The sequence below is a fragment of the Gloeophyllum trabeum genome (genome assembly GCF_000344685.1).
Source record: "Gloeophyllum trabeum ATCC 11539 unplaced genomic scaffold GLOTRscaffold_00014, whole genome shotgun sequence".
In the NCBI taxonomy this organism is placed as follows: Eukaryota; Fungi; Basidiomycota; class Agaricomycetes; order Gloeophyllales; family Gloeophyllaceae; genus Gloeophyllum; species Gloeophyllum trabeum.
The window spans coordinates 794,732-819,024 of record NW_006920423.1 but is presented as its reverse complement, the minus strand read 5'-3'; the positions used below and the strand labels follow the sequence as shown (position 1 = coordinate 819,024).

The following is a 24,293-nucleotide window of genomic DNA, read 5'->3' as shown; positions in this document are numbered from 1 at the left end:
TAGACGCGATACTACGCAGGTAAGATAACGAAGACTCCAGCAGTGCTAGGATTGTCAGGAAACCGAGTCGACACCGACCGTACAATAGGGGCCTTTTCGTGCTGTTACTGGTAGATATGTGCCATAACATCAGCAATACCTGTACGCGGGTGCAGGATACTGAAATGAGAGCCGTCCAGCTCATAGACCTTCACCTTTTTGGTGTACTTGTCAAGATCAAATAAGGGGGACGCTCCTTGGACGTAGCTTTGCGTGGCTACGCCGTTCGTCGCCTTGATAAGGACGGTATGTTCTGTTGGCCACGACGACTGTTGCGACGGGGATTCGAGAACCTTGAGTCGTGACATCGTCGCACGAACTCCCATGAGCAGATGTGCCGTATAGGCAGAACAGAAGCGACGAATCCAAGGAGAACCCGTTACCCCTTTGATAAGATGACCTGAAAACTGCGACGGTAGATCCTCGGCGTGGTCCAAGATCCCGGCGTGCGCCATATCTTCGATCATGTCCATGATCTGCAAAGGAGTCAGTTGACCATCAGTTACTCGGGATCGTAACGACTCACGTCATTGCGGATATCCCCGCTTGAAACTTGAGATAGCGTATACTGGCTGAAGCTCGGCCGCTCAAAGAGTGTCGGAGATCCGTCAATCATGACGATTGACTCTACCTCCTCGCCCTCGTCCCGGAGTATGACAGCGATATCAAGCGCCATTGCAGTACCTGGCAAAGTCCCGCCGGCGTTACGAACTTTGACACCAACCAGCAAACGGGATGCACATACCAAAGCTGAACCCCGCTAACCGGTACGGACCATGAGGTTGCTTTTCTCTGATCTTCTGCAGGTAGAATGATGAGAGACGACGAAGGGTACCGGTGACCGGAGCTTCTGCGGTATCTTGAACGCCGTATACAGGGAAGCTGAGCAACTTCGCCATCTTCTGCAGGATGAGAACTCCTCCGCCGGCTCCATGTATAATGAAGACGGGCTTCCCTTCCTTGGCATCATTCAGACGGACGACAGTGTTTGCCATATCCTCTTGCAGAGTGTCCTCGGGCTCGTCGCTGGCATCAGAGGCTTGGACTCCGGAGACCGCATTGGCGGAAACCTGTTCCTCCCGCATAGTTTCCAGCCGGGCGACGGTCATGCTGCCGCCCAGAAGCTGCATTTGCGTTACTGCGATCCCAAAGTGCTGTTTCAGAAGGCCGGAGAGCCGCACTGAGGTGAGCGAATCGAGGCCGTAGCTCGAGAGAGGGACGCTATCATCGATGTCGCAGGGCTCCAATGCGAGAACAGCGGCACAAGCGCCCCGAATTGTCTGCTCTTCACTGTTTTTCCGGGATGAACGAGTAGTGTCCTTAGAGACCAAATGTCGTATTAGCGATTGCGTATATTCTTGGGTGGAGACTGGTTCCGTTTCGTGGCAGTCCAATCAGTATAGCGTCAGAGGTCGTTAAGATGAAGTAACGCACGTTCCAACAGCATCTTCCAGTCGGTGGAAGGTATGTAGTTAGACATAGGTCTCTCAGTACCAATAGACCAGATGGCTTCTACGCAGTGATGTGCCAGCTGATATCCACTCATGCCCAAGGCAGTATATCTATCAAGCGCTGCGTTGCGACTGCCCTTGGGCATTGCCCTGACGAACACACCACCATCAACCTATAGTACTATTTCAGTTATGGACGGCGACAAGACAAAGGAGCTCAAATACAAGGGGGGGCACTGCAATGGTAGTCGCATTCGGGATCTTTGTGGCGATGGCTTCCATCCACGTTTGTGCACTAAGAGAGGATAAGCAGCTTCCGACGCGATGAAGTGACTAGTAGCATGAATGCTCACGCAGCATAGTTTGCTTGGCCCGGAGATCCCACGGTCGCAGCCATACTCGATGCAAGTACGAGGAAATCCACGTCTTTGTGATTAATAGCGTCTAGAAGGATCCGGAAACCTTTGACTTTGACATCATAAACTGAAGACGACTAGAGGTAAGCCATGTCTCTTATAGCTGCCCAGGGTACGTATCACCTTTGCTCCAGTCTTCTTCTGTTGTGAGATTCGTGAACTGCAGGGGATCAATAATTGCTACGAGTGACACTACGAATGCAAACCCACCAATGAATCATTGAGGCATACAGCGAGATGGAAGACGCCGCCAACAGGGTTGGGAAGGGAGCGGAAAAGATCTTTTGTGTTCTCCGCGTCAAGACAATCAAGAGCCTCAAGGTCGACTCGCACGCCAGGAAGGCTACGAAGCCAACGGACGATTCTCTTTTCTCTGATCAGCCTGCCATCCGGGAGGTTCTGTTGTTTGCACAAAATTAGAGCACGTTTGTGATGATAGCACAGAACATACCTCTCCGGATCGCGAGGTAAGAACCACATGACGAGCACCCATTTCAATGATCATTCTGGCGAGGACAACTCCCAAGCTCCCCATGCCACCAATCAGCACGTACGATTTGCGGGGATCGAACGCATGGGTGCCAGGCATTACACCACCTTTCAGGACGCGTAGGTTCGGACACTTCTGCTCGAAATCCACCAAGACTGGTCCTTGACGAGAGGTAACTAGTTTATGGACATTCGCCGACTGCAGGTGCCGTAGAGACACTACAGAATATGCAGGAATTAGTTCCGCAGCCAGGGCGGTGTCGATGTCAGGGATGTAGTCCTCTAAGGGCAAGTCGCTTGCCAGCTCTTCGTGCGAGATGGAAAGAAATCTTTGAGATGGTTTCAGATTGCCGGGGGCAACAGATTCGTTGACTCCAACGCATACTAGAGTACCACGCGGTCCGAGAAGAGAAAGAGTTTCTCGTAGAATGTCTTCGGTGCAATCGAATATGAGTGCGTACTGCGACCCGGCAGGGCACCATTGGCGGATAGAAAGACTCCAAGCAGCAGTGTCTGATGTCGGGACCACTACCTGTCCGTGTTCAGTGAAGATCCCAGCCACAGGAGGGTCAGCGGTAACGTAGATATCGATCCTTTTCTTGCTGTGAATTGCCCGATAGACAGTTTCAGCAGCAGATGAACCGGAACCGGCATGGAAGATGACGTGAGTCTGCCTTGAACACGCAGGCTGAACAACGGCACCTACGACGCTAGAAAGAGCTATGCGGCCGACAGTGGCAGCAGCGGAGAAGAGGCTCCAGGTGTCTGGTATTGCAACAACATGAGAAGCGTCCGTCACGATCACACTTCCCTTGGGAGAACATGCAATGCCACAAACTCTGGACGTCCGGACATTTGAATAAGCTTGGAAGTTTCGCTAAATGAACAACAACCCACCTCTGGCCAATGTAATATTTGCTTCCATTGACCTCAGATCCTAGAGCAGATAACCTGCCTGAGAATTCCGCCGTATTTTCGAAGATCGACGAGATGCAAATTCCAGATACTTGTACTTCAACGTCATTTGGACCAAGTGGAGGTGGGAATGCCCGCCACAGCGTAACCTTCCGTGACTCCACTCCGAAGCATACAGGGTTTTCACCTATGCAAACGGTAGTCGATGGGGCGGATTCAGCAACGATCCGTGGAACGCTGATTGACCCAGTCTTGTCCACCAATACTTCCGCATCAATCCATGGCAGAGGGATGAGATGCGCATGGATGAACTGGTTCCGACGAGCAGCCGACCAGCTTGAGTCGAAAAGAGCCAAACGTATCTTGAACATCCCGAATTCGTGTCGTACAGAACGCGTCAAGCCGATGATTGTGGCATCATCTTCATTCGTAGTTGCATGGAGCCAGATTGTGTAGTCGATTCCTGTATCGAGACTTGAAAAGAACGACACCATGGCCAACTCGTCGCCGGCTTTAAAGGAGTGCACCAGGGTGCGGATCGATGCATCCCGAGTCGGTGATGCCGTTTGGAGCGCAGTGACGATTGAGACGGACTCAGATGGTACATCATGGAGACTAGGCGCTGGGGTAAGTGGTCCTGTCGTAGGAGGGGAACTGGGCTTCATAGACTGCAGGGAGTCATCAGAGATCTTGTCATCCTTGGGTTTATCTGTCCTCAGCGGGGATGGAAGCCCTGTGGCGACGTCGTCTGGGGGGGTCACGAGTCCATTACTGCGGTCGTCAGAAGATGCAACACTAAATGATGCCCCCTCCATTGGAGTTGACTGTCCATGCGAGGAGCAAGTAGTAGTGCTTTCAGTTGCCTGTGCGAAGAACATAAGGTGGTCCACGATGTTGGCCTGATTGTCTGCGGTATAGAAAAAACAGGAGAAGCCACAGCGGGATAGGAGATCATTCCACTGTTTCCGATCCAGCGTACAGTGCTTAGCCGCAGGTCCCCGCATATTCAAAACTCCAAACCATTCGCGGAAGCTCCCAAAGATCCAGTCCATCCCTAGTGTAAGACCAAGGTGTTGCGATCAGCACAGACAACGATACATCACACGAGAAACTCACAGATGCTACCGGCTGCCTCGGTGTCGAAGCACTTCCCATCAAGTTCAATGACAGCAAGATAGCCACCGGGGACGAGCAGGCTGCGGAGACTCTCGATCGATCTCTGAATGGACGGTGTCGCGTGGATTACGTCGAAAGCCGTGACGATGTCAAAGCTGGCAAGGTCGACACCTTGTTCACCCAGCGGTAGATTGAGATCAAGTGCCATAGGTGTCACCGTAAGCCACGGGCAGTGAGCAGCTGCCTCTTGCGCAAGAGCTATGGATATGTCCGAGCAGACATAGTCAATGTGAACATCAGCAATATCTGCAGAATTAAATGCCTGTCCCAAAATCGCTGTCAGACGGCCTGTCCCAGCGCCAACTTCCAAGATCCGGAGGACACGTTTTCCTGCTGCCCTGATCCGATTGACAAGCCGAACAAATTCATGGGGGATTGAGTCGAAAATGGGTCCCCTGAATGGAGGGAACTCGTAGATGCGTGACATGATGTCGTCGCTGAAGAGGATATCGACGGCGGCCGTGGAATCCAAGCAGATCTCTGTCAAAGAGGGGAAGGGTGAATGTGCTGTCCCTGGAACGCAAAAGGAAGTCGTGACAACCTTTCTGGCCTTTGCCTACCCGATCAGAGAGCTCAAACAACACTCTGAATCTTTCCCTTAGTTTCAGCGGGAAGAGCACATTCTCGGGAGGTTCTACAGCGTGTTTCAAGGTTTGGGACCTACACCATTCCAGGTAGCGTTGTCGGTCAGGAAGTGCAACAGCAAAATCTAATGGCAAACTCGATACGAAATGCTGGGTGCAGCTCACAGCAAGGCGGTCGAGTGCCTGGAGTAAGGCGACTTCTTCGACTTCGGATGAAATACCCTTCAGTACTCTTGAGGCAAGAACTTCATCTCTCGGGAGGGCGTATGTTTGCCTCATCTGAGGTTGGTGATCTATCCGGTAGAGATTGGTGGGATTCACATACCACTCCATGGCAAGCCGAGCCTCGGGCCAAAGCGAGCCTTGCTGCACCTTTTCGAACCACATACCTTGCAGTCAAACAATGCGAGTCTGTTAGAAGCAATATTGCAAGTGGATATGTACCAAGCGGTATACCTTCAATAGTGAATAGAACATCTCCATTTTCCGCAAGTATGTACGCATCCAACATCCACCGATCTGGTGACCAGTCCAAGAGCCTGGTCAAAACCATGGTCTCATCGGGAAGATTCAGAGGAGTAGTGCTGCCGTCGTTGCGAAAGGCTCTCTCCAGGCTATGAGGAAGCAGGAATTCGCGGTTGGCATTATCAACATTTATCCTTTCGTGCTGTAGGTTGAAAATGATAGCGCCTTGGATACAGGCATCTAGAGTAGGACATTAGGCGCATGATGTGGTACGAGGATGTGATACGAACCAAGGATTGTAGGATGCACATGGTACTCTCGCTGGTTGAGTCCCGTGCTTCCACGGATCCAACAGATGGTTTCCCATTCATTCGAGACAGCCCGGTTGATGCGCTTGAATCTGCAAATTGAGCAAGACTCAGTATAAGTACGCATATCTTGAAAGCGGAAAGTGCCGTACTCAGGCCCAAACTGAGCAACAGCGAAGATAGTATCATAGAGTTCTTCTCTGCTGTGCGAATAAGGGCATCGGGCAAGAATTTCGTCAATATCAACATGGCTAATGGTGCGAGGTCCAAGGGGCGGTATGCCATATCCCAGCTTTCCGCAAGCATGTTGAGTGTCGAAGATAGGCGCAGCCACAGTCCAACTAAGGTCCCCCTGCATTGTTTCTAGTCCCTCTGATGATTTGATAGTGACGAAGTTTCCTAGTTTCTTGACCTCAATAGTCACTGGTGATGCAGCAGGATCCAGAACACATGCGGCGTCGAAACTACAGTCATAAATAGCGGTGACGTTGGGAAACTCGAGGAGCATTTCCATGTAAGCAGCGGCAGGAATAATCACACTTCCATCGATGATCTGTTGCAAACGCTACCTGAGAAATCAAACAGAGGAACATCGGATATAACCTACGTGATCAGCCATCCAAGGCTCTGGAAGTAAAGGGCTGACACGCAATCTTTCACTGTTCAGCGGCCTGTGGCGAGGAAGGCGTTTCGCGGCATAGCTTGGGATCAGTGTGGCAAATGGCCGGTATTTTTTCTGGAAAGGGTATTCCGGACCCTTGACGCGGTCCGGTTGGCACCCATTGAGCCGGGCAAGATTCATCTAGGATGGGGCAGTAATCAGACTGACGTGAGGCCGCCGGTGCAAGTTCAAGTCATGGCTTACCGAATTCACTCCGGCAAGCATTAGTTGACCGAAACACTCCAGAAGAGTGTGGACTTCGGTGTACGGCTTGACGCCGGACTGTAGGTGCCGAGCCGAGGGCGGACGCTTACTCCCTGATACAACTTCATGAGCCCCAAGAGCTTTCAGATACTGTGTGAATCCATTAGTCCAACATGGAAAGCAAGATAGAATATGAAGCCTACAGGAGTCAGGACTGGATGCGGAGCGATCTCCACAAAACTCGTCATTTCACCATATTTTCCTACCAGAGATGAGATCGCGGGAGCGAATTGAACAGGCTGGCGGAGATTCCGCCAGAGGTAATCAATGCTGTACTGCTCCTCTACCCAGTCTGCTGTCACCGTTGACATGGTTGGTATGGAAGGTGCCTGATGGTCTGGGTACTGCGCAAATATGGCCTCAAGCTCCCTCCTGTACGTCTCTTCGCAGGGGTTGACATATCGTGAATGGACGGCCGTGCTAACACGGAGCTTCGTAGCTTTAACACCTTCAACCCAGTCGGAGATGAACTTTGTCAGCTCGTCAATGAGCTTCTCGGGTCCTGAGACACCGATGTCCGTCAGACTGTTGTATGCCGCAATGTACAAGCTATCCCCGGGTTCAACGATGCCTTGGGGCGCAATATCCATAGTCGCGTCTATGTGATCCTGGACCGTATCGGCATCACAGCCGCCGACAGCGACCATTGAACCGCCGATGCCATCGACAAGTCGGAGGGCCCTCCCACGAGCCACTGCAATCCTGATTACCATCTGTACGAATGTAAGTATCAGACGGGTCGGACTGACGCGACAAGCTTACCTCACGAGGCATAGCACCCGAAGCATAAAGAACAGCTGTCTCCCCGAGCGAGTGGCCTACAAGAGCATCTGGTTTCACCCCAAGGTAGGTAAGAAGGTCGAAAAGAGCGATCTGGAAGAAAGCCATTCCAACAGAAATGACGTCGGCGGGCCACAGCAAAGTCTTCTCGAGTAAGCTGTCCTCGGGGGCATTCGGAAGGAAAAGCCCGGTACTGTGGATGAACGAGCTCCCTGTATATTCCCGGTGAACAGCATCCGATGCCAATATACTTTCCCGGAAGACAGAGAATCGAGAGAATAGCTCTGGTCAACGATTAAGCTTACGCGCTATCTCACGAAGTCGACGAATCAACTAACCTCTTCCCATAGCCCAGTGCTGAGGACCCTGCCCGGAGAAGGACAGTATCAGATGCGGTGGTCGCTTGGCTACAATAACCGGATCCGGGAACTTGCAGTCGGCGATGGAGTCGGCAACCGCAAATGTTCTGAACGGTGCTTGACGGGCGCGGGATCCAAGATGTTCCGACAACGCCCAGGGGGACACATTTGCGAAGTCCTGCTTGTACGTATTCACGAGATGCGACGTGGCTCGCGGGGACCATCCGCCAATTGCAAAGAGGTATGGCCCCGATCTCGCGTTGCCATCGGCGAAATCTTTATGGACTGGTCGTCTGTCGTGAGACCGCAGGACAGTGTGTCCACAGGCACCTATCAACCATTCAGCTGCTAGCCACCGTCATAAGCACGAGAGCAATGTACCTCCAAATCCAAAACTTGAGATGGAGGCAATAATGCCGTTGTTTGGATCTGCTGGTTCGAGCTTCTCGACCTCAACAGGGACGCGGAGATTGTATTCTTGGAATTTAATCTTTTGAGAGGGTTTCTCAAAGAAGCCGTTCGGGAGGACGACGCTATTCTCGAGCATGAAAACGGTCTACCCCGACATTTACCAGTCAGTGTGCCTAATATTCTGTCCCGTTGTCGCATACCTTGATAAGCGAGCTCATGTACGCCCTAGAAGGCAGACACGTGGGAATTAGCACATCTCATGACAACTATAGAAAAGGAAAAATTACCCCATTTCTCCATGTCCGATATTACTCTTGACTGAACCCATAATAATCTCGCGCCCATTTCGGCCCTCGGAGAACACAGATCCGGCAGCATTAGCTTCGATGGAATCGCCAACAACCGTCCCCGTGCCGTGCAATTCAATAAAGTCCACCTGAGACGGAGACAACCGTGCGTCACGGTACGCATTCCGAATCGCGAGGATTTGCGCCTCGGCGCTCGGCGTCGTGAGGGACCCCATCAGCGACCCACAGGAGGTCAGCGCGGACCCGACGAGCGTGGCGTGGATGTAGTCTCCATCTGCCACAGCCAGATCGTGGCGCTTGATGACGACTGCGGACACTAGGAAGTGTCAACGTATTAGTAGGAGTGATTTAGTATTATTACTGGATGACCCTTACTGAGGTCGCCACGGGAGTAACCATTTGCAGAGTCGTCAAACGACTTCGACATGCCATCCGGACTAAGCACGCCGAGAGCGCTGAAGCTGGTCGTCTCGAGCGGCCCTGAAGTGATATTGTATGAGCACATGAGCTGCAAACCGAGCTCCACGTTCGCGGCCCACCTATGATCGCATTTGTGCCAGCAACCACAGCTTGGTCGCACTCGCCATTTCGGATCGCTTGCAAAGCCAGGTGCATCGCCGTCAGACTGGATGAGCACGCCGTGTCCACGGGGAGCGACGGCCCCATCATATCGAAAACGAACGAGATCCTGTTCGCGACGATACTCGAGGAACTGCCGGTCATGTAGTACTCCCGGCACTCGGTAGGATCGGGCTCGCAGGGCCGACCTGGCGATGCGCAGCCGACGTATACACCAGTTGTTGTGCCGCGGAAATCTACACCAGAGCGCTGGAGCGCGTTGAAGGCCTGGTGGAGGGCGCCTAGCTGAGTAATCGCCATTTGATTGGCCTGCATGCCTAGTTGTAAGCGCGTCCGCATCCGAGGCTAAACACCTACTTCGTCGGCATTGATACCGAGTTCTTGAGGATCATTCCAGTTAATATCTGCAATGAAACAACCTGTCGTCTAAGAGTGAATGATTGCTGGTCAGATGGCGGTTATCGGAGGCAACAATCCCGCTGACCGTGCAAATTTGGCCAGGGCCTGTCCCATGAAAGGCGTCCGCGTTCCATCTGTCTGCAGGAACTTTAATTGTCCCTATACCGCGCCGAGATAAGAACTCGTAGAATTCTTCAGTGTCCAGTCCGTGGTCAACACCCTCCCCACCGGGAGCAGAGATTGACATCCCTGTAATGAACCACGCGTTAGTGCAAGCTGGGACAGCAAGTGCTCAATAAGTTTGTACTCACCGACGATCGCCACGGCGCGAGGGTCGGGGTTGGTGTACGATGGGGCGGGATTCGCAGCGACAAGCATCGTGAATCAAGGACGCCCTTAGTGGTCACAGCTCGAGCAGGGGTTTATAAGTACCACTGTTTTGACAGCTTGAGGTAGCTGTCAGAGTTCAATGCAGCGGAGTAACAGCATGTGGCCAATGTTCTCTATCTCTTGAATGTTGCAAGAAGCTCGCGAGCTGCAGGACCCTGCGTTGCATGAATGAAGCCGAGATCACGCCTCCAATGATCATCGTACGGTCAGACAAGTCCTCTGCGGTGATAGGGATGTCGGGTCGTGAGGCACGAATCTGGGGCACAACAGAGATCCTTCCAACGGAGATTCCAGCTCACCGCAACCTGCCAGGCCCTTGAATGGGCACTACCGAGAAAGGAGATGCTCAGTCCAACACTGTCGGCTCCGGTCAGCGCAAGAATAGCTCACGTCAATGGGCAGTCCTTTGATGATACGTAACAGTAAGCTCTGGTCAATCAGCCTTGACATCGAAGGGTGACGGCGTCCAATATCTGCAAACCCGTATCCATGTTTTGATGTACTCCACCCGAGTTCGAGAGAGGCCTCTGATGCTTAGTACCTTTCAGAGTGAAACGGATGCGCTCGGCCTGAGCAGGTTCGCAAGATATAGAGCGCAATACTGCTATGGTGGGCTATCTGAAAGCGTGGGTCATCGCTAGAAACGGATAACGTTACAAGCCTCGTCTTGTCACGAGTAATGGTCGACTCTCGGCAGACGACACCGCGGTCGCGCATTCCCGGAATGAACTATGTGTAGATGTCCTGCTTGTCGATGCGCGATTTCTTCAAGTTGCTAGAGCAGCATTTCATGAAGTGGGTTCACTACATCGATTCACCTGGATCGGCTTCTCCTCGACCATCCGCTGCTCATGATGGACGTGGGCGGCTATTTGCCCCCTCCGTCGCAAACACAGCCAGCATAGCGTATTCCATGACAGTTGATTGGTAGTACGAGGGTCAGTAAGCGGCGTATACAATGCTGGAATCAGTCGGGGACGAATTGGGACGAACTAGCTTGAGATACGCAGTAAAGCACGTTGTGGAGACACTTCTCGTCATACTTCACTGCCATACTTCTCACCTCGGCCGGTTCTCACGGTTACGCTTCCTATGCTCTTCCGAACAGTCCCCGGACTTCAGTTCCGCTTCATATGGATGAAGATTACATTCTCGCATTGATTCCATCATGCCATGTAAATAGGCGCGAGCGGTATGTTGCATGTTGCTGTCCAGCCGCAGCAGTATTTTTGGCAACTGGAACCTCAAGGCCACGGGGCTTGCTCTTGAACCTTCCGCCTGACCCAAGCCTCCACAGTGACTAGTACATCCAATTTCCACTGCGAGAGCGCCCGACGGGACTGAAAAATCTTCCTAATATTCATGCTCCCTCGTCTCATGTCTTCTCTCAAGTCGAGGACGCCGTCCAACGCTGGCTATGCGGTGGGGTTCGAGAATGCTGTCGAGCAGCGTGAACCTGTCACTCTCCGAGTGAAGGGCGAGATTCCTCCCTGGTTAACCGGTCGGCTCTACCGAACGGGGCCGGGCACATTCAGGGTGCCCTCGAAAAAGGCCCCTGGCGAAATGGTGAATCTTGCGCACTGGTTCGATGGACTCGGCATGGCGCATCGCTTCGACATCACGCCGTCCGGCTCCGTCCTGTATCGCAGCCACCATACCTCACTCGGTTTGCAATCCCGCCTGGAGAAGGCGGGGGCCATGGTGGGCGTCTCTTTTGGCGACCAGGACCCCTGCGAGACGATCTTCTCGAAGTTCTTCACGATGTTTCGCCCGGGCGCAACCCAGGTGCCGTCCCCCAGGAAGGGTGCTCCGGACGATGTGAACGTCTCCGTGACGTTGACTCCAGACATGCCCGGGTTTGCCTCGCATGCGTCGACCTTATCCACCACCTCTCCCAAGAACGTCCCGCGGTATCTGGTCGCCAAGACGGATGCAGACACACTCCAGGTCCTCGACTCGGAGACACTGCGACCTCTGCACGCAACTACGTACAAGGAGCTGGACCCTCGCCTCGATGGTCAATTAAGCGCCGCACATTCCTGCCGGGACAAGGAAACCGGCGAATTCTTCAATTACTCTCTAAAGTTAGGCCCGAGGCCTACTTACAAGGTTTTCCGCCTTCGCCCCACACGGAACGGTGAAGGTCATGAGTGCGACATACTCGCCGAGATCACTGATGCGCCACCTGCATATTTGCACTCGTTTGCTATGACCCAGAATTATGTCGTACTGTGTGTCTGGCAGGCTGACTTCACATTGTAAGTCTTGTCAAACTGTCCATGGCTGACGTTAGTTGGTTGACGTCCTCGAATAGTTTCGGGGCCTCGATCCCATTCAATCGCAGCATCGCCGGGTCTATAAATAAGAAGTGGAATTCAAAACGAGACGCGCTATTCTACGTTATCGACCGCAAGGCCGGTGGCGTCGTGGCAAAATTCAAGGTGTCTTGATACATTCCTCCTATCCTATCCTGGACTAGATCACTCACCTGCGATAATCAGACGCCACCTTTCTTCGCGTTCCATGCTATCAACGCCTATGACCGCGGCACAGGCATCGTCCTCGATCTCGCCATATACGACGACCACCGCGTAATCGACCTATTCTACCTGGATACCCTGCGTAACCTAAGCGCGGAGAATCCCGTGCTCCTCAGTCGTGCACGCCGCTTCATCCTCGAAGACGTTCTGAGCTCGAAGGGAGCGCAGGCGAAAGTCGCGAGGGACGCGAAGGTCGAGTATACCGTCTCCCACACCTCGAGCATCGACTTGCCCACCGTCCACCCCGCTCTGTATCACAAGCCCTACCGTTTCGCGTAAGTCACCATCATCTCCGTCTCAGTCTGGTATGTACTTAGTGTGAGCGTTCGTTGTCACTAGGTACGGCATCAATAAATCCGACCCGGCACTTCCCACCTTCGCCGACCGCATCGTGAAGCTCGACATGGACTCCCCCGGCGCGGAGCCCAAAGCATGGGCCGTCCCGGGGTACACGCCCGGCGAGCCGGTGTTCGTGCCAAAGCCCGGGTCCTCTCCCATCGACCAGGAGGACGACGGCGTGGTTCTTAGCGTCGTACTAGACGGCGATTCCGGGAAGAGCATGCTCGTCGTGCTTGATGCGCGTGAGATGACGGAGCTGGCTCGGGCGGAGATGGATACCCACTTTCCTATTTCTTTCCACGGCGTCTGGGCTCAGCAGGCTAAATGGTAGACATGCTCGAATTGTGTGCCAGAATCATGCTTGGCCAGGTCATCATTCGAGCGACATATGCCGCTCTCGTGCTGTGGGGTAACTTTCAGTCACGCTCTTCTTGCACAGGCTAAATGTCCGTAATAGCCTTCCTCTCGATTCAGGTGGTGTGTGTGTCACATCCACATTTCATGTAGGTTGGACCAATGTTTGGATCTGCTTCACCGAAGCCCCCGATACTGGTACCATCAAGTACTGCAGCTCATTCTGATCCTGTCTATCTCGAGGAACGTTCACGCGCTCACCTGAATTATACGACTCGACACACGCTTACATATACCGGATGCTGCTGGACCCTAGGCTATATGTACCCATGCAGCAGATGTAGATACTTTAGTCTGCCGTCATGATATAGTCTTTGGCAATGCCGGCAGGTGGCAGAATATACGGGAAGATGTTATTATTTAATGAGATTTATGATATTTTTAAGGGTAACAATCTTGCTTTACTCACATGTTTCCACTCTCAGACACCGCAAAGACACCGTCAAGCAGCAGGAGGAGCATATTCGAGGTGTCACGCTACGATCTGCCACAAGAATCCGGTCAGTCAAGACCGGATGTATCCTGACACCTGGAGAAGGCACCTGCCAGTGGCAGGGCTCGGAAGGGCGCCGCCGGCATTGTTTCCGAGTCCTAAAGGCAATCGGCACGTATTTGCGGTCTGCTTCAGACTACGACCACGAAATTGGAACCACATTCCCGTCTGTATGCGTTTCTTCCTGCGATGTGGAAAACCGGAATAAGTGCTGTACGGTTGCTGAACTGCAATGCTGTGGATTTGATTTTATGCGGACTCGCAGAGCTGCGTACAGCTGGGAGAATCATCCGAGTGGTTGAATGGCGAATTCTGCGGTCCTGTGGTATATGTGGCAATTATGTCCCGACGATAACCAGCGAGAGTGCTCATGTTGTTCATGCTCACCAATGGACACAGTTCGGCATCAGCTGTAAGCTGTGTACTTGTGTGTGGGCATCTGACGGGGGGATGACTGGGGATGAGGCTTGTAGGCTATGCTCTTTGTGGGTCCATATTCGGCGGAAAGGTATGTCAAGAGTCTCGTGGTATTCCAGGACCCCCCCTCCCTTCATGTCATGTTCCCGATAACATTCGGCTCCTTTGGCGACAGCGTGACTGAGGCGCAGTTGGCCCACACCATTCTCAAGGCTCTAGATCTCAGCGACAGTCAAGGGGCCTCCTATGAATATCAATATATGATTCAAGATCTGCGTTCTCTTCCAGCGGCTCTGGACATGACAGTCAGGACCCTACAGTCTTTGCTGGCACATATCGCCCCAGGGATGCTTCAAGATATTAGTGCAGAGATCCAGCAGTATCGGCTACTCATGGAGCAATTCCACAACCGCGTCCAGAAATATCAACGCAATGCGGGCCAGGGAGTTACTCTCGTTTTACTCGGGCACAGATGGGTAAGGCCCGTCGAGACTTGGTTCAATCCGTATACGCGTCACAATGTACACTACCGCTACATACCAATACTGATACAATTCTTACTCCAACATCCCAACCCTCTCGACGCGGTCCCCACCCATAATCCTCTCCGTCTTCGCCTCGCACCGCACAACGCTCTGAATCTTCCTGACAACCTCCTCCTCGCATCTCCTCATCTTCTCCTCGTACTCATCACCCTCAAACTGTCCCTTGGGGCGCACCTCCTGCCACCACCCCCGTAGCAACTCCACCCCCGCCCTCTCCACATCGCCCCGGCGCATCCTGCGCTCCCATATGCTCTCCACGTACACATCCACCAGTCGGACCTCCCTGAGCCCGTTATCACCTTCCTCGCCCGCGCACGCGATCCTCGCGATGAGCTCCGCTGGCACGAAAGTCGCCTGGCCGATATATATCGACGTCAGCCCTCTCGGCAAGGGCGACTGCGTCCCCGCGGGGACGATCAGGGACATCGTCGCTTCGTTCGGGAGCAACGGCGAGCTGGAGAAGACGATGTTGGGAAAGGCGAAGTTCGGGAACGCGATGTTGGTGAGCTTGAGGTGCGTGAGGCGCGGCCAGTGCCGCAGCGCCTGGAAGAGGTGGAAGGTCGCTTGCGGGACGATCTGCGGGGAGGGAGAGCGGTGTGTGCCGTTTGCACAGAGAAGTTGGCGACGAGTAGGGTGGGGACGTACGGCTGTGGAGAAGTGGTGGTCCGGGTCGGGACCTGTCCAGATGAACTTGATGGGGCTGGACACATGCAATCAGTTGAGTTGGTAGCTAGAACAGAGCGGGCGGTGATATCAGGCTGGGTCACTCACTTGACTAGTGCTAACGATTCGTACACCGCTTCCAGTCTCGGGTTCCGTGTATGGGAATGAAGACACAGGGACAATACGTCCAATTCGACCTGCTGTACCTTGGGCTTTCGCTCATGTGTTCTGGGGGACTCTGGGTCAAGGCGAAGCCCATCCATACGTCCGTGAAGGAGCCCCTCTTCGTCCTTCTGATCACTCTCAGCTGCTTGCAACCACCGTATCCTCCGCTCAAACACACCCTTCAGTGCATCGAACACGCCGTACTCGTTCACCTTCTCGACATTAATCGTCTTGATCCTCACTGGTAGGTGCAGTCTGTCCTTGTCCCCTGCAGACATCCCGGGGCCGTCGACCCATTGAGCGAACTCGGCCATACCCCGCGTCGAGCGGAAGCATACATTCTGGTACAGCAAGGGGTACGCGAGCAGGTATATCGAGTAGTTCAGGCGTAAGATAGCTGAAGGAGTGGGGTGACACTGGAGAGACAGGCGAAGGACATGTAGTAAGAGTTCGGTCGGCAGGGATGCCCAGGTTGTCGAGTCAGCGTCCATGTCTCGCAGTCGCTTCCGTTGGCGTCGGGGATTCTTAGGTATATATTCCAGAACGCTTGAATTCGTACGTTAACCTGACCTTGGAATTGAGCTGCTAGACGGCGCGAAGGCAGGTATTTGCAAGACGTACCTGTATCGGTGCGGTACGCACCGGGCTGTGACAAGGTGGGAAAGCTGAACACAAGTCGGCGATCGGTCTTCTCGGTCGATAAACGTTGCAGCCAATTCCGTGGTGTGTGCACGCTGCATTCTGAATATAAAGCAGGGACGAGGAATCATATTTAGACCAGATAGATGAATTGAAAACGAGACAAAATGAAGCTTTACCTCGGAGCCAACGAGCTTGTCAATTGCATTGGACAGATGAAGACCTACACTACCCCGATACTGTTGCGACACACTAACACTGCAGAGAGGAGCAGTCATGCATATTCCGACACTCATCCTTAAGCTCAAGCGCAGCAATCACGAGAACGGCATATCATTTGGGACAACTATTCGGTACACACACCAAGCTCTCGTAGTCCCACAGCTAACACATCCAACAGTACACGGGACCATACCATCGGACGACCGGACGCCCCAGTTGTGTCATGAGCATTAACGGCAGGGATAACCAAACAAGGCGAGGGCGCGATTTTCGACAACGCGAACGATTTTGTCTACGAGCATAGGCACGTGCCGCTATGCCGTCGCTGGATTGAAGCCCTGCGCCTTATGAGGCACACCCAGAAGCTGGCGGGGCGATTACTCTGAAATGGGCGGGTGATGTGTGAGACGCGACAGTACTACCGGCGGACGGAAATACGCACTGGAACGAGCCCTCATCTTTCTGCGCTTACGCCTCAGCCTCCTGGAACGCTTTTTCTTCCACTTCTCTCTCATTCTGATATACGCCAGGCATAAGCGGTCAGTACTGCGCCAACAACACGACCAACGACGGGGACTCACTTGTCGAGTGTAAGAAGCGACTGAAGGTCCGTTACGCCACTCGAGCCGTCATAGAGGCTGGCAGCAGCTGTACAGTTGCTGAGGTAAGCTTCCCACATGCGTCATAGCGGCAGTGCGTCACCTGTGGCTGAAGCTTGGTTGAACTCGCAACTTGTGCCCATCGTCGCCGCTCTCAATGGCGACGAAGCGGAAATTGGTGCCCGCTGCTCTGCACTCTGAGCTTTCTGAGTATGCCTCGTTGCTGCGCGCGCTGCGGACGCATAACACCCTCGACTTGACGGGCCACCTGACACAACGTCGACCCTCTGTTTCCGTTGACGAACCTTCCAGTTCAGAGGACGACGAGGAGCGGCGTCCGCAGAATATGAGCCTGGAACAGCTCGACTTTCTCTGTGACGCGCTCACCGGAGACCGGGGCACAGAGCAACGCAGCAATGAACCCGAAGCTGGTCCTTCTACGTCGCGGTCCATAGGCAAGGCTAAGGCAGCAGCGACTGGCACGTCGACTGTCCCTTCTTCTCCATCTCCCGCTCCAGGACCGAAGCGGCGGAAAAGGGACACTTGGACGCGATGGCCGCTGCTTGCCGAAGACGTGCCCGTGCCGGAGTGGACCCTCGAAGACGAAGTGCGCTCGCTGGCTGTGAACGCGCTTCAAGCGCAGGGCACCTTGGCTCCTCCACATCTTTCCGATGACGGGGAAGAAGCAGGGTCCTTTGACGACGAAGAGACCCTACTGCCTGCTGCTTCTGTGGACGCCCTGGTCTTCTCTACTTCTGATCATCTCGGCCGACTCTTATCCTCACTTGCTGCTCATTTCCCGCTCGCTGAGAAGAGCATGCAGAACAGAGTAAAACCTATAGGCTGGAATACCGTTCTGGAAGTTGCTGCGTCGAGCGGGCTCGTCAGTGCAGAGTGCGTTAGCTTCATTGATCTCCGTCCTGCATCTTCTCCTGTAGTATAATATAAATGTATTACGTCACTCCGTCCGTCCGAGACACCTGTACTTACTACAAGTATGAATGCAGATGTATTGAAAGCGTAAGGACCCGCATGGAGGCTATTTACCCCCCTTCCGAGCCCTCTGAGTCTCGAAGTCAGTGTCTGCGTTTTGTGTCAGATGAGGATATTCCAAGGCTTACTTCCCGTTGTCGCTAGTACTCGAACGTATGGAACTCGCGTCAACGCGTAAAGGACCATTCACCGAGTCCTGTGCTAAGCATGAGCTGAGCTTCCTGAGTTTCCCCGACGGTGGTGACGGTGAGGACACGCAAGTCAAGCCAGGGAAAAAGCGTAAGGATCTGCAGGCGCCTCTTGTTGATATCTAGGCTGATTCAAATCTATTTTCCTCAGGCAAGAAAGGGTCGTCTAAGCCGCGCAAGAAGGCGTAGGCTCATCCGACAACATCCACGAGATCAATTGTATATCTGCTACAGGACTGGAAGACTGGGATGACCGGGCACGCCAGGGACCTTCTAGGGTTGTACAAAGCTGGTGTACGTCCTTGAGGTCCGCAGCGGCCCATGCTACTCATATGTTCGAATCGTCCCCAGAGCATAAGTTTGAAAGCTCAGACTTTAACGCCAATTTCCCGGAGTTGACGTTAGCATGTACAGCGCCGAAGCACAAAAGCAGATGCCGCACGCATTTTCCGTCCGAAGTAATCGAAGAATGAGTAGAGCAGGTGAACCATTCCCGATGGTAGCGGTGACCGGAGAGGGCTACCTGAGCGAGACGGAGACCAATATGAGTCGTCGAGTAGGGTGTTTTAGTATACAGGCTGGCAGGATTGTCTATATGAATGGTTGTATATGATATATCCGAAATACAGGTGGACGACATGAGGATAGCTGAGACAGCCCGAGAGCATAAAGGACGGGGCCATGCAGAACACCACAGGATAGCATAGACAGAGAAAGGCATGAGACAAGTTAGATCCACAGGGAGGTAAGTATCATGATCACGGGGCAGAGCCCGATTGTAGGGCAGGAACTGTACATGTTGAAAGTCGCCAAGTGGGTACTCAGTCAAGGTTGGGGCAAGCAAAGTCTTGAGGTGCGGAGACCAGAGACCAAGCGGGGGCGCACATCTTGTGCCAAATAGACATTGAGCTCAATTCACCCTGCGGGTCAGACTCGGGGAGAGCGCGCGTTTCCTGAGTATCCGCGTCCAAATCTTGAATAATAATTGTAGGAGAGAGGATGGGCGGCGCAGCAGTCAGCCTAGTGAAGAACGTGAACACTCAACCGAAATAGATTCGTATATGATAAGAAGGGCTACGCACAGCCCGCGGTGGTCCTTGAGATGCCTCTCGAGGTCGGTTCTGGAGGACGAAACATAGGAGCGCATGTACTTCGGGCACGTCACTGGGTGCGGAAATTTAAACAAATCACTAGAAGGATGTCAGCAGGTGACAAGGGAGGTGACAAAGGAAGGGAGGTACGCACTGTGTAAGCATATGCAGCTCAGACTCCACCCTGTTCCTTGTAGTGTGGGAACACGCAGGGCACTTGCGCAATCTGGCAAATAGATGAATTGCTCGTCAGTCTCTGGGATATGTTGAGAGCAAAAAAAGCAGACTGACACTCCGCCTCCGAGACTGTGGATGTACGAAATATGTTTCTTTAGAGACCACTCGTTTTGGAAGAGGTGGCGACATTGGTTACAACGGATCTTGATCCCTGTCTGAGTTTGTACCTGCTGAGGTTTCGTATTAGGGATGATAGCGGTTGCGTCGGACGCGCCCGATGGAGGGCATCTTGGTTACTATAGTTGAGCAGATGTACTCCGACTACGTAGGATCCCCTCGATTGCGTCTTGTTCGTGGTCGTTTTATACGCGCGGCCAAAGCGCAAAGTGACTTACCTTCAGTGAAGTGGGTGTTGTATAAGAACCACTGATTCAAACGGCAAGTCCGTCAATGCCAAGCGGCGGTGCTACACAGGTGGGCCAAAGCGTACCATCGCCACAGGCGGGCTAGGAGGCATCGGAAGGGAGAACCTAAGTCAGCGGTGGATGCGAGGGTCCGGCCACAGCCGGCCAGAACCTCGAGAGTGCGCAGTTGGGTGTTCGTGCAGGAGCATGGCTGTGTCACTCAAGTGGAGGGAGAGAGGAGACAGTCTCACAATTTTATGTGACGGTAGAAGGCCGCTCGAGAAAGAGCAGATTCAAACAGCCATGAAGATCATCGAGTGGTATGCACGCAATGATGCGTAGAGACTAGGAGGATTGTCTATATGATGTGTTGGAAATACAGAGCGCCAAAGAGAATGACATGAGAGTAGCTGAGACAGCCTGAGAGCACGGAGACGTAGAAGGTTCGAATTTCTAGTAATAGGCGCAGAAGGGACGAAAGCATAGAGGCAGGCATGGAAGGGTCAGGCAGAAATGCATAGGAGAGCATGATCTTATGAGACATATGTGATGACAAGCAAGTCAAAGTTTGCCAGAGGTCCGGAGGGAGGGAAGCATCGCTGGAGTAAAGGCAAGGGATAATTGACGATCGTCGGTGGTAACTCAGTCACAAAGTGAGAGGACACCGATGTAGAGCGGGTAGTTCATTTGCGACGGTAACGTGGTACAGCACAGAGCCAGCTGGCGCAAGGCAGAGTAGTCACGGTTGTCGAGTAGGTACTGACATCTGCATTACAAGTTCTTCGCGGGTGTACTCGGACTTTGTGTACGGCCCGGCAGGATTATTCGTATTCGATGATTATATACGAGGAAAAACAGAGCCGAGGCAAACGACTCGAGAGTAGCTGACCTAGCCTGAGCACATAGAGGTAAGCTCGAAAGCATAGGCAGGCATAGAAGGACTTGGCAGCAACATAGGAGAGCATAAACAGAGACAGATATAACAAATCCGAAGTTCTCCGGGGATTCGTATCGAGGGAACCATCGCAGAGTGCAGGTAAGGAATCGTCGAAGAGCACCAAGTGCAGGGGGCCTCAGTCAAGGTCGGGGCAGACGAGGCGTCGAGGTGTCGAGATCGGAGACCCAGCAGGACTCTGTACTGAGACGCACAGGGTCATCCAAGCATAGAACGATCCCAACTCACCCTCTGGGTCATTCTCTGGGAGGGCGCGCGTTTCCTGAGTACCCGCGTCAAGATCTTGCACGAGGATCATAGGAGAGAGGGCAGGCGACGTAGCAGCTTCCTCGGGGCCGGTTCCTGGGGGCGGAAAACTAGTGGATCCGTGATGTAAACAGCCCGTGATTGAGAACGGCGACATGGGAAAGGGTAAGCACTGTGAAAGCATATGGTGCTTAAGCTCCAGCCTGTTTCTTGTAGTGTAACGACACACAGGGCACTTGTGCATTCTGCCGAATCGATTCGCTCGTCAGTCTCGATATATTAATTAGTTGAAAACAAATAAAGCAAAAGCTAACTGACACTCCGCCTCCGTGATCGTGGTAGTATGAGATATGGTTCTTCAGGCCCCTCTCGCATTTGGAGAGGCGGCGACAACGGTCACAGAGGATCTTGGCTCCTGTCTGAGTTCGCACCTTCGTAGCAGCGGCGTGCTTCGAGCTGGGCGTAGCGGTTGCGCATGCGTCGGATGCGTCGACGGAGAGCATCTCGGACACTGCTAATGTGATCCGAGTCCACAGGATCTCTTGATAACAACTTGTCCATCGTCGTTTTAAACGTCAGACCAAAGCGCTGTCCAACCGGAGCGGGCACAGTATAAGAGCGACTGATGCAGCTGCAAGTCCTTCGCTGTCAAGCGGCGGGGCCACGCAGGGAAACCAAAACGCATCATTGCCACTACTGGGCTAAGAGACGGCGGAAGGGAGAATCAACAAAGCGAATGTTCGGTAGTGGATGCGAATTCCGACGTACCAACGTCCGCGATACTGCGTTCTTCCAGCGACGACTCCGTTCAAGGGGAATGAGAATCCAGGATATCATAGATCCACAGCCATCCAGCCTGAACTCGTGAGCTCAAGCAGTGCTTCATCACCGCCTGTGCTCACGAGCTCACGCCGGTTGTCGTCACGACCCAGCCCAGCCGTCTCGAGGCAAAACTACGCATCAATTAAAAATATAGTACATACACCTCCAACTCACCACAGCGGCTACAGGAAGTGGCCACGAGACGTCAGATTACGGAAGAGATATCATACCAAATATGCAGAACATCGCAACTTTGATCCCAGCCTCAGGTTGAGTCTATAGGGGGCCCTGATTCTGGTCGCTCCGGGGGAACCTCCATAACCGTGTCTACCCAAGCAAGCGCCCACGCTCCGTTGCCCGTTTTGGTGCCTCCCAACACCGACTTCTTTTGTTCCGTTTCGGGCATCGCCTCCCAGCGACTCCTTGTCGGCTGAGTGTCCGTCCGATCTGCATACAAAGTCAGCACCTCAGATGCAAATACCCACACCGGCCGCCTCGACTCACAGAGCACTACACCGGAATGGGGCTCGTACACGCCGAGCGGCAGATCATCCTCGATTCTCTTCCGTTTCTTTCTTGGCCGCTCTCCCCCAGCCGTCCCTTGCTCTTCATCACCACCCCCACCAATCTCGCCCAGGATGCCGCCACACGGCATCAGTACATTCCTCCTCAGCTTCGCCCAGTCCCGGCTGGCCTCCATCGTCCGCTGTGCTGCTACGAACATGAAGTTTTCTTCGGTCACGCCATCACGGCTCAGCATCGACTTCTTCACGGCATTGAGAGGGCCCTCGCTGAACGGGCCCCATCCGGAACCGCCAAAGATGGTCGTGGGCCCGCCGGGGCGGTACATGCTCGGGCCACCGCCAGGGCGGTCGGATTTCGTTACGCGGTCGGCGACGGCGAGCATGTCCTTTGATTCAGCATGGGGCTCTTGTAGGTCACCAACCAGGTCCCCTGGTTTGAGCCCCTTGGCAGTAATCTCTTCTAGAACCTTATCTTCGTAGTAGTCGTCCACCACCCAGCGTCCGTCTGAACCATGTCAGGAAAGGTATCCTAGGATCGAAGGATTAATAAACGAACCGATGATCATCTTCGCGCCGTGTAACTTATAGGCACTTCTTGCGGTGATCAAAGTCACACTGCGAGTACGCAGGTGAGACCCCAACTTCCCCTGCTCTATCAAGTAATCTTTCTCTGGTTGCGTGGCGTTGAGCTTGAAAGTGAGGGGATTTCGACGGAAGTAGTACAATGAGTCCTTGAAGCCGGATGTACGAGCAGCATCAATAGCCAGCATATACTGCCGTTCTGGGTGTCTATTGGGCAGGGTAAAGGTCTGAGCCTTGAACCGGCGCCCTGGAAGCAGATTAGCTCTCGGACATCGAGAAACCAAGCTTGCTCACCTCCCAACAGGTTACCGTTCTTATCTATCTTCGTGTCTCCCTTCGGATCGTCCTCCGTAACATACTCATCCCCATCGATGATATATACTTTCCCGTTTATCCTCCTGAATGGTTTGCCACCTCCAACCGGCTCCGGCCTCTCTCCTCCCTCTTCACCGCCTTCAGCCGCAGGGGTCCCCTGAACATCATCCCCCGCCTCATTGTCAGCTTCGCCTTCTGCTCCCTCCTCACCTGGCCTCTTAGGCAACCGGATGGTAAGTGCTCTCCCTCGTGGCCGCCCCCGCCCTCTCGAGCCGCGGGGTCTTCCCGGCCCCCGAGCACGGGGTGTTCCAGTGCCCCGAGGACGCCCTCTTGGTCTACCTCTTCCCCTAGGAAGGGGCGTAGTCGGCTCCATCATCTCGTCTGGCTCATCCGGGGCCATATCCGCCTCGTCGTTATCACCCTCTCCTTCGCCTTCTCTATCTCCTTCTGTCGGCTCATCCTGAGCCTCAGACGCTTCTTCTTCTTTGACGCCGGGTTCCGATGGGGGATGAGGCGTTGCGGATCCTTCACCGGCGGAGTGTGCCCCGTCTCCCTCTTCGAGGTCGATTTCCATATTTTCTGGTTCTGACTCAGGTTCAGCTTTTGTCCTCGTAGAGCCGGACGCGCCGCCTCGTCCACGGCCGCGTCCACGACGTGGCTTGATCGTAATCTTCATTCCAGAGCTCATAATAAATCCAGTAAAGTCTGCCACGTCACGCCAGAAGAACTTGCGCGTCTCAACGCGACTAGCAGAGTGGCAGGCCGTAGGTGTGAATTGCCAGTGCCACAAAGTTCGACGCGGCTGAAGCGACAACTATCGTGAGAACGCATCACGTGCCCACTGGATCTTTGCCACACGCTGAGTGGGAATTGTGGCAAATCCGTGCCTCCTTTTCTATAGCTACGTCAGCGAAGCAACGGCTGTATATGTATATGCCGACAACGTAGAAGAAGATGGAAGTAAAC

General features: G+C 53.5%; 7 protein-coding genes across 7 annotated transcripts; 2 read left to right on the top strand and 5 right to left on the bottom strand.

Annotated features, from left to right (window-relative positions):
* Positions 1–104: 104 nt before the first annotated feature.
* pks5 (polyketide synthase) lies at positions 105–9,982 on the bottom strand (the record flags this gene model as incomplete). Its single annotated transcript, XM_007871656.1, has 29 exons — positions 105–515; positions 566–723; positions 785–1,408; positions 1,474–1,663; positions 1,716–1,785; positions 1,844–1,973; positions 2,030–2,066; positions 2,117–2,305; positions 2,358–3,234; positions 3,293–4,217; positions 4,290–4,364; positions 4,427–4,966; positions 5,028–5,459; positions 5,527–5,775; positions 5,826–5,935; positions 5,996–6,396; positions 6,451–6,645; positions 6,709–6,858; positions 6,912–7,481; positions 7,531–7,832; positions 7,887–8,237; positions 8,289–8,463; positions 8,519–8,543; positions 8,606–8,942; positions 9,002–9,106; positions 9,166–9,514; positions 9,563–9,631; positions 9,690–9,853; positions 9,916–9,982. 29 exons carry the CDS (start codon positions 9,980–9,982, stop codon positions 105–107), a joined length of 8,277 nt encoding a protein of 2,758 aa, XP_007869847.1.
* A 1,389-nt stretch (positions 9,983–11,371) lies between these two features.
* On the top strand, positions 11,372–13,454 carry GLOTRDRAFT_123044 (carotenoid oxygenase; the record flags this gene model as incomplete). The annotated part of the gene is made up of 6 exons (XM_007871608.1): positions 11,372–12,252; positions 12,309–12,435; positions 12,496–12,809; positions 12,874–13,200; positions 13,313–13,350; positions 13,381–13,454. The coding sequence occupies 6 exons, from the start codon at positions 11,372–11,374 to the stop codon at positions 13,452–13,454; spliced, it is 1,761 nt and encodes a 586-aa protein (XP_007869799.1).
* A 1,181-nt stretch (positions 13,455–14,635) lies between these two features.
* GLOTRDRAFT_80917 (uncharacterized protein) lies at positions 14,636–15,735 on the bottom strand. The gene is made up of 4 exons (XM_007871607.1): positions 15,514–15,735; positions 15,388–15,442; positions 15,208–15,318; positions 14,636–15,138 (listed from the first exon to the last, which is right to left on the bottom strand). The coding sequence occupies exons 1-4, from the start codon at positions 15,666–15,668 to the stop codon at positions 14,755–14,757; spliced, it is 705 nt and encodes a 234-aa protein (XP_007869798.1). The 5' UTR covers positions 15,669–15,735; the 3' UTR covers positions 14,636–14,754.
* A 1,452-nt stretch (positions 15,736–17,187) lies between these two features.
* Positions 17,188–18,337, top strand: GLOTRDRAFT_123042 (uncharacterized protein; the record flags this gene model as incomplete). Its single annotated transcript, XM_007871606.1, has 3 exons — positions 17,188–17,924; positions 18,038–18,105; positions 18,168–18,337. The coding sequence occupies 3 exons, from the start codon at positions 17,188–17,190 to the stop codon at positions 18,335–18,337; spliced, it is 975 nt and encodes a 324-aa protein (XP_007869797.1).
* A 695-nt stretch (positions 18,338–19,032) lies between these two features.
* GLOTRDRAFT_132732 (uncharacterized protein) lies at positions 19,033–19,996 on the bottom strand (the record flags this gene model as incomplete). The annotated part of the gene is made up of 4 exons (XM_007871605.1): positions 19,033–19,231; positions 19,294–19,375; positions 19,875–19,905; positions 19,970–19,996. The coding sequence occupies 4 exons, from the start codon at positions 19,994–19,996 to the stop codon at positions 19,033–19,035; spliced, it is 339 nt and encodes a 112-aa protein (XP_007869796.1).
* A 960-nt stretch (positions 19,997–20,956) lies between these two features.
* On the bottom strand, positions 20,957–21,241 carry GLOTRDRAFT_132731 (uncharacterized protein; the record flags this gene model as incomplete). The annotated part of the gene is made up of 2 exons (XM_007871604.1): positions 20,957–21,021; positions 21,067–21,241. The coding sequence occupies 2 exons, from the start codon at positions 21,239–21,241 to the stop codon at positions 20,957–20,959; spliced, it is 240 nt and encodes a 79-aa protein (XP_007869795.1).
* Positions 21,242–22,097: 856 nt separating this feature from the next.
* GLOTRDRAFT_112345 (uncharacterized protein) lies at positions 22,098–23,607 on the bottom strand. Its single transcript, XM_007871603.1, has 4 exons — positions 23,307–23,607; positions 22,987–23,259; positions 22,411–22,935; positions 22,098–22,353 (listed from the first exon to the last, which is right to left on the bottom strand). Exons 2-4 carry the CDS (start codon positions 23,198–23,200, stop codon positions 22,172–22,174), a joined length of 921 nt encoding a protein of 306 aa, XP_007869794.1. The 5' UTR covers positions 23,201–23,259; positions 23,307–23,607; the 3' UTR covers positions 22,098–22,171.
* Positions 23,608–24,293: the final 686 nt, after the last annotated feature.

Bases quoted from the DNA above. Each gene is read 5' to 3' on its own strand.
- GLOTRDRAFT_80917 (XM_007871607.1), bottom strand. From the start codon at position 15,668: ATGGATGGGCTTCGCCTTGACCCAGAGTCCCCCAGAACACATGAGCGA. The intron at 15,443-15,513 runs GTGAGTGACCCA...GCATGTGTCCAG, and splicing joins GAATCGTTAGCACTAGTCAA to CCCCATCAAGTTCATCTGGA. The intron at 15,139-15,207 runs GTCTTCTCCAGC...GCGGGGACGCAG, and splicing joins ACTTCGCCTTTCCCAACATC to TCGCCCTTGCCGAGAGGGCT.
- GLOTRDRAFT_112345 (XM_007871603.1), bottom strand. From the start codon at position 23,200: ATGCTGGCTATTGATGCTGCTCGTACATCCGGCTTCAAGGACTCATTG. The intron at 22,936-22,986 runs GTTCGTTTATTA...GACATGGTTCAG, and splicing joins CGGCGCGAAGATGATCATCG to ACGGACGCTGGGTGGTGGAC. The intron at 22,354-22,410 runs GTGAGTCGAGGC...CTTTGTATGCAG, and splicing joins CCATTCCGGTGTAGTGCTCT to ATCGGACGGACACTCAGCCG.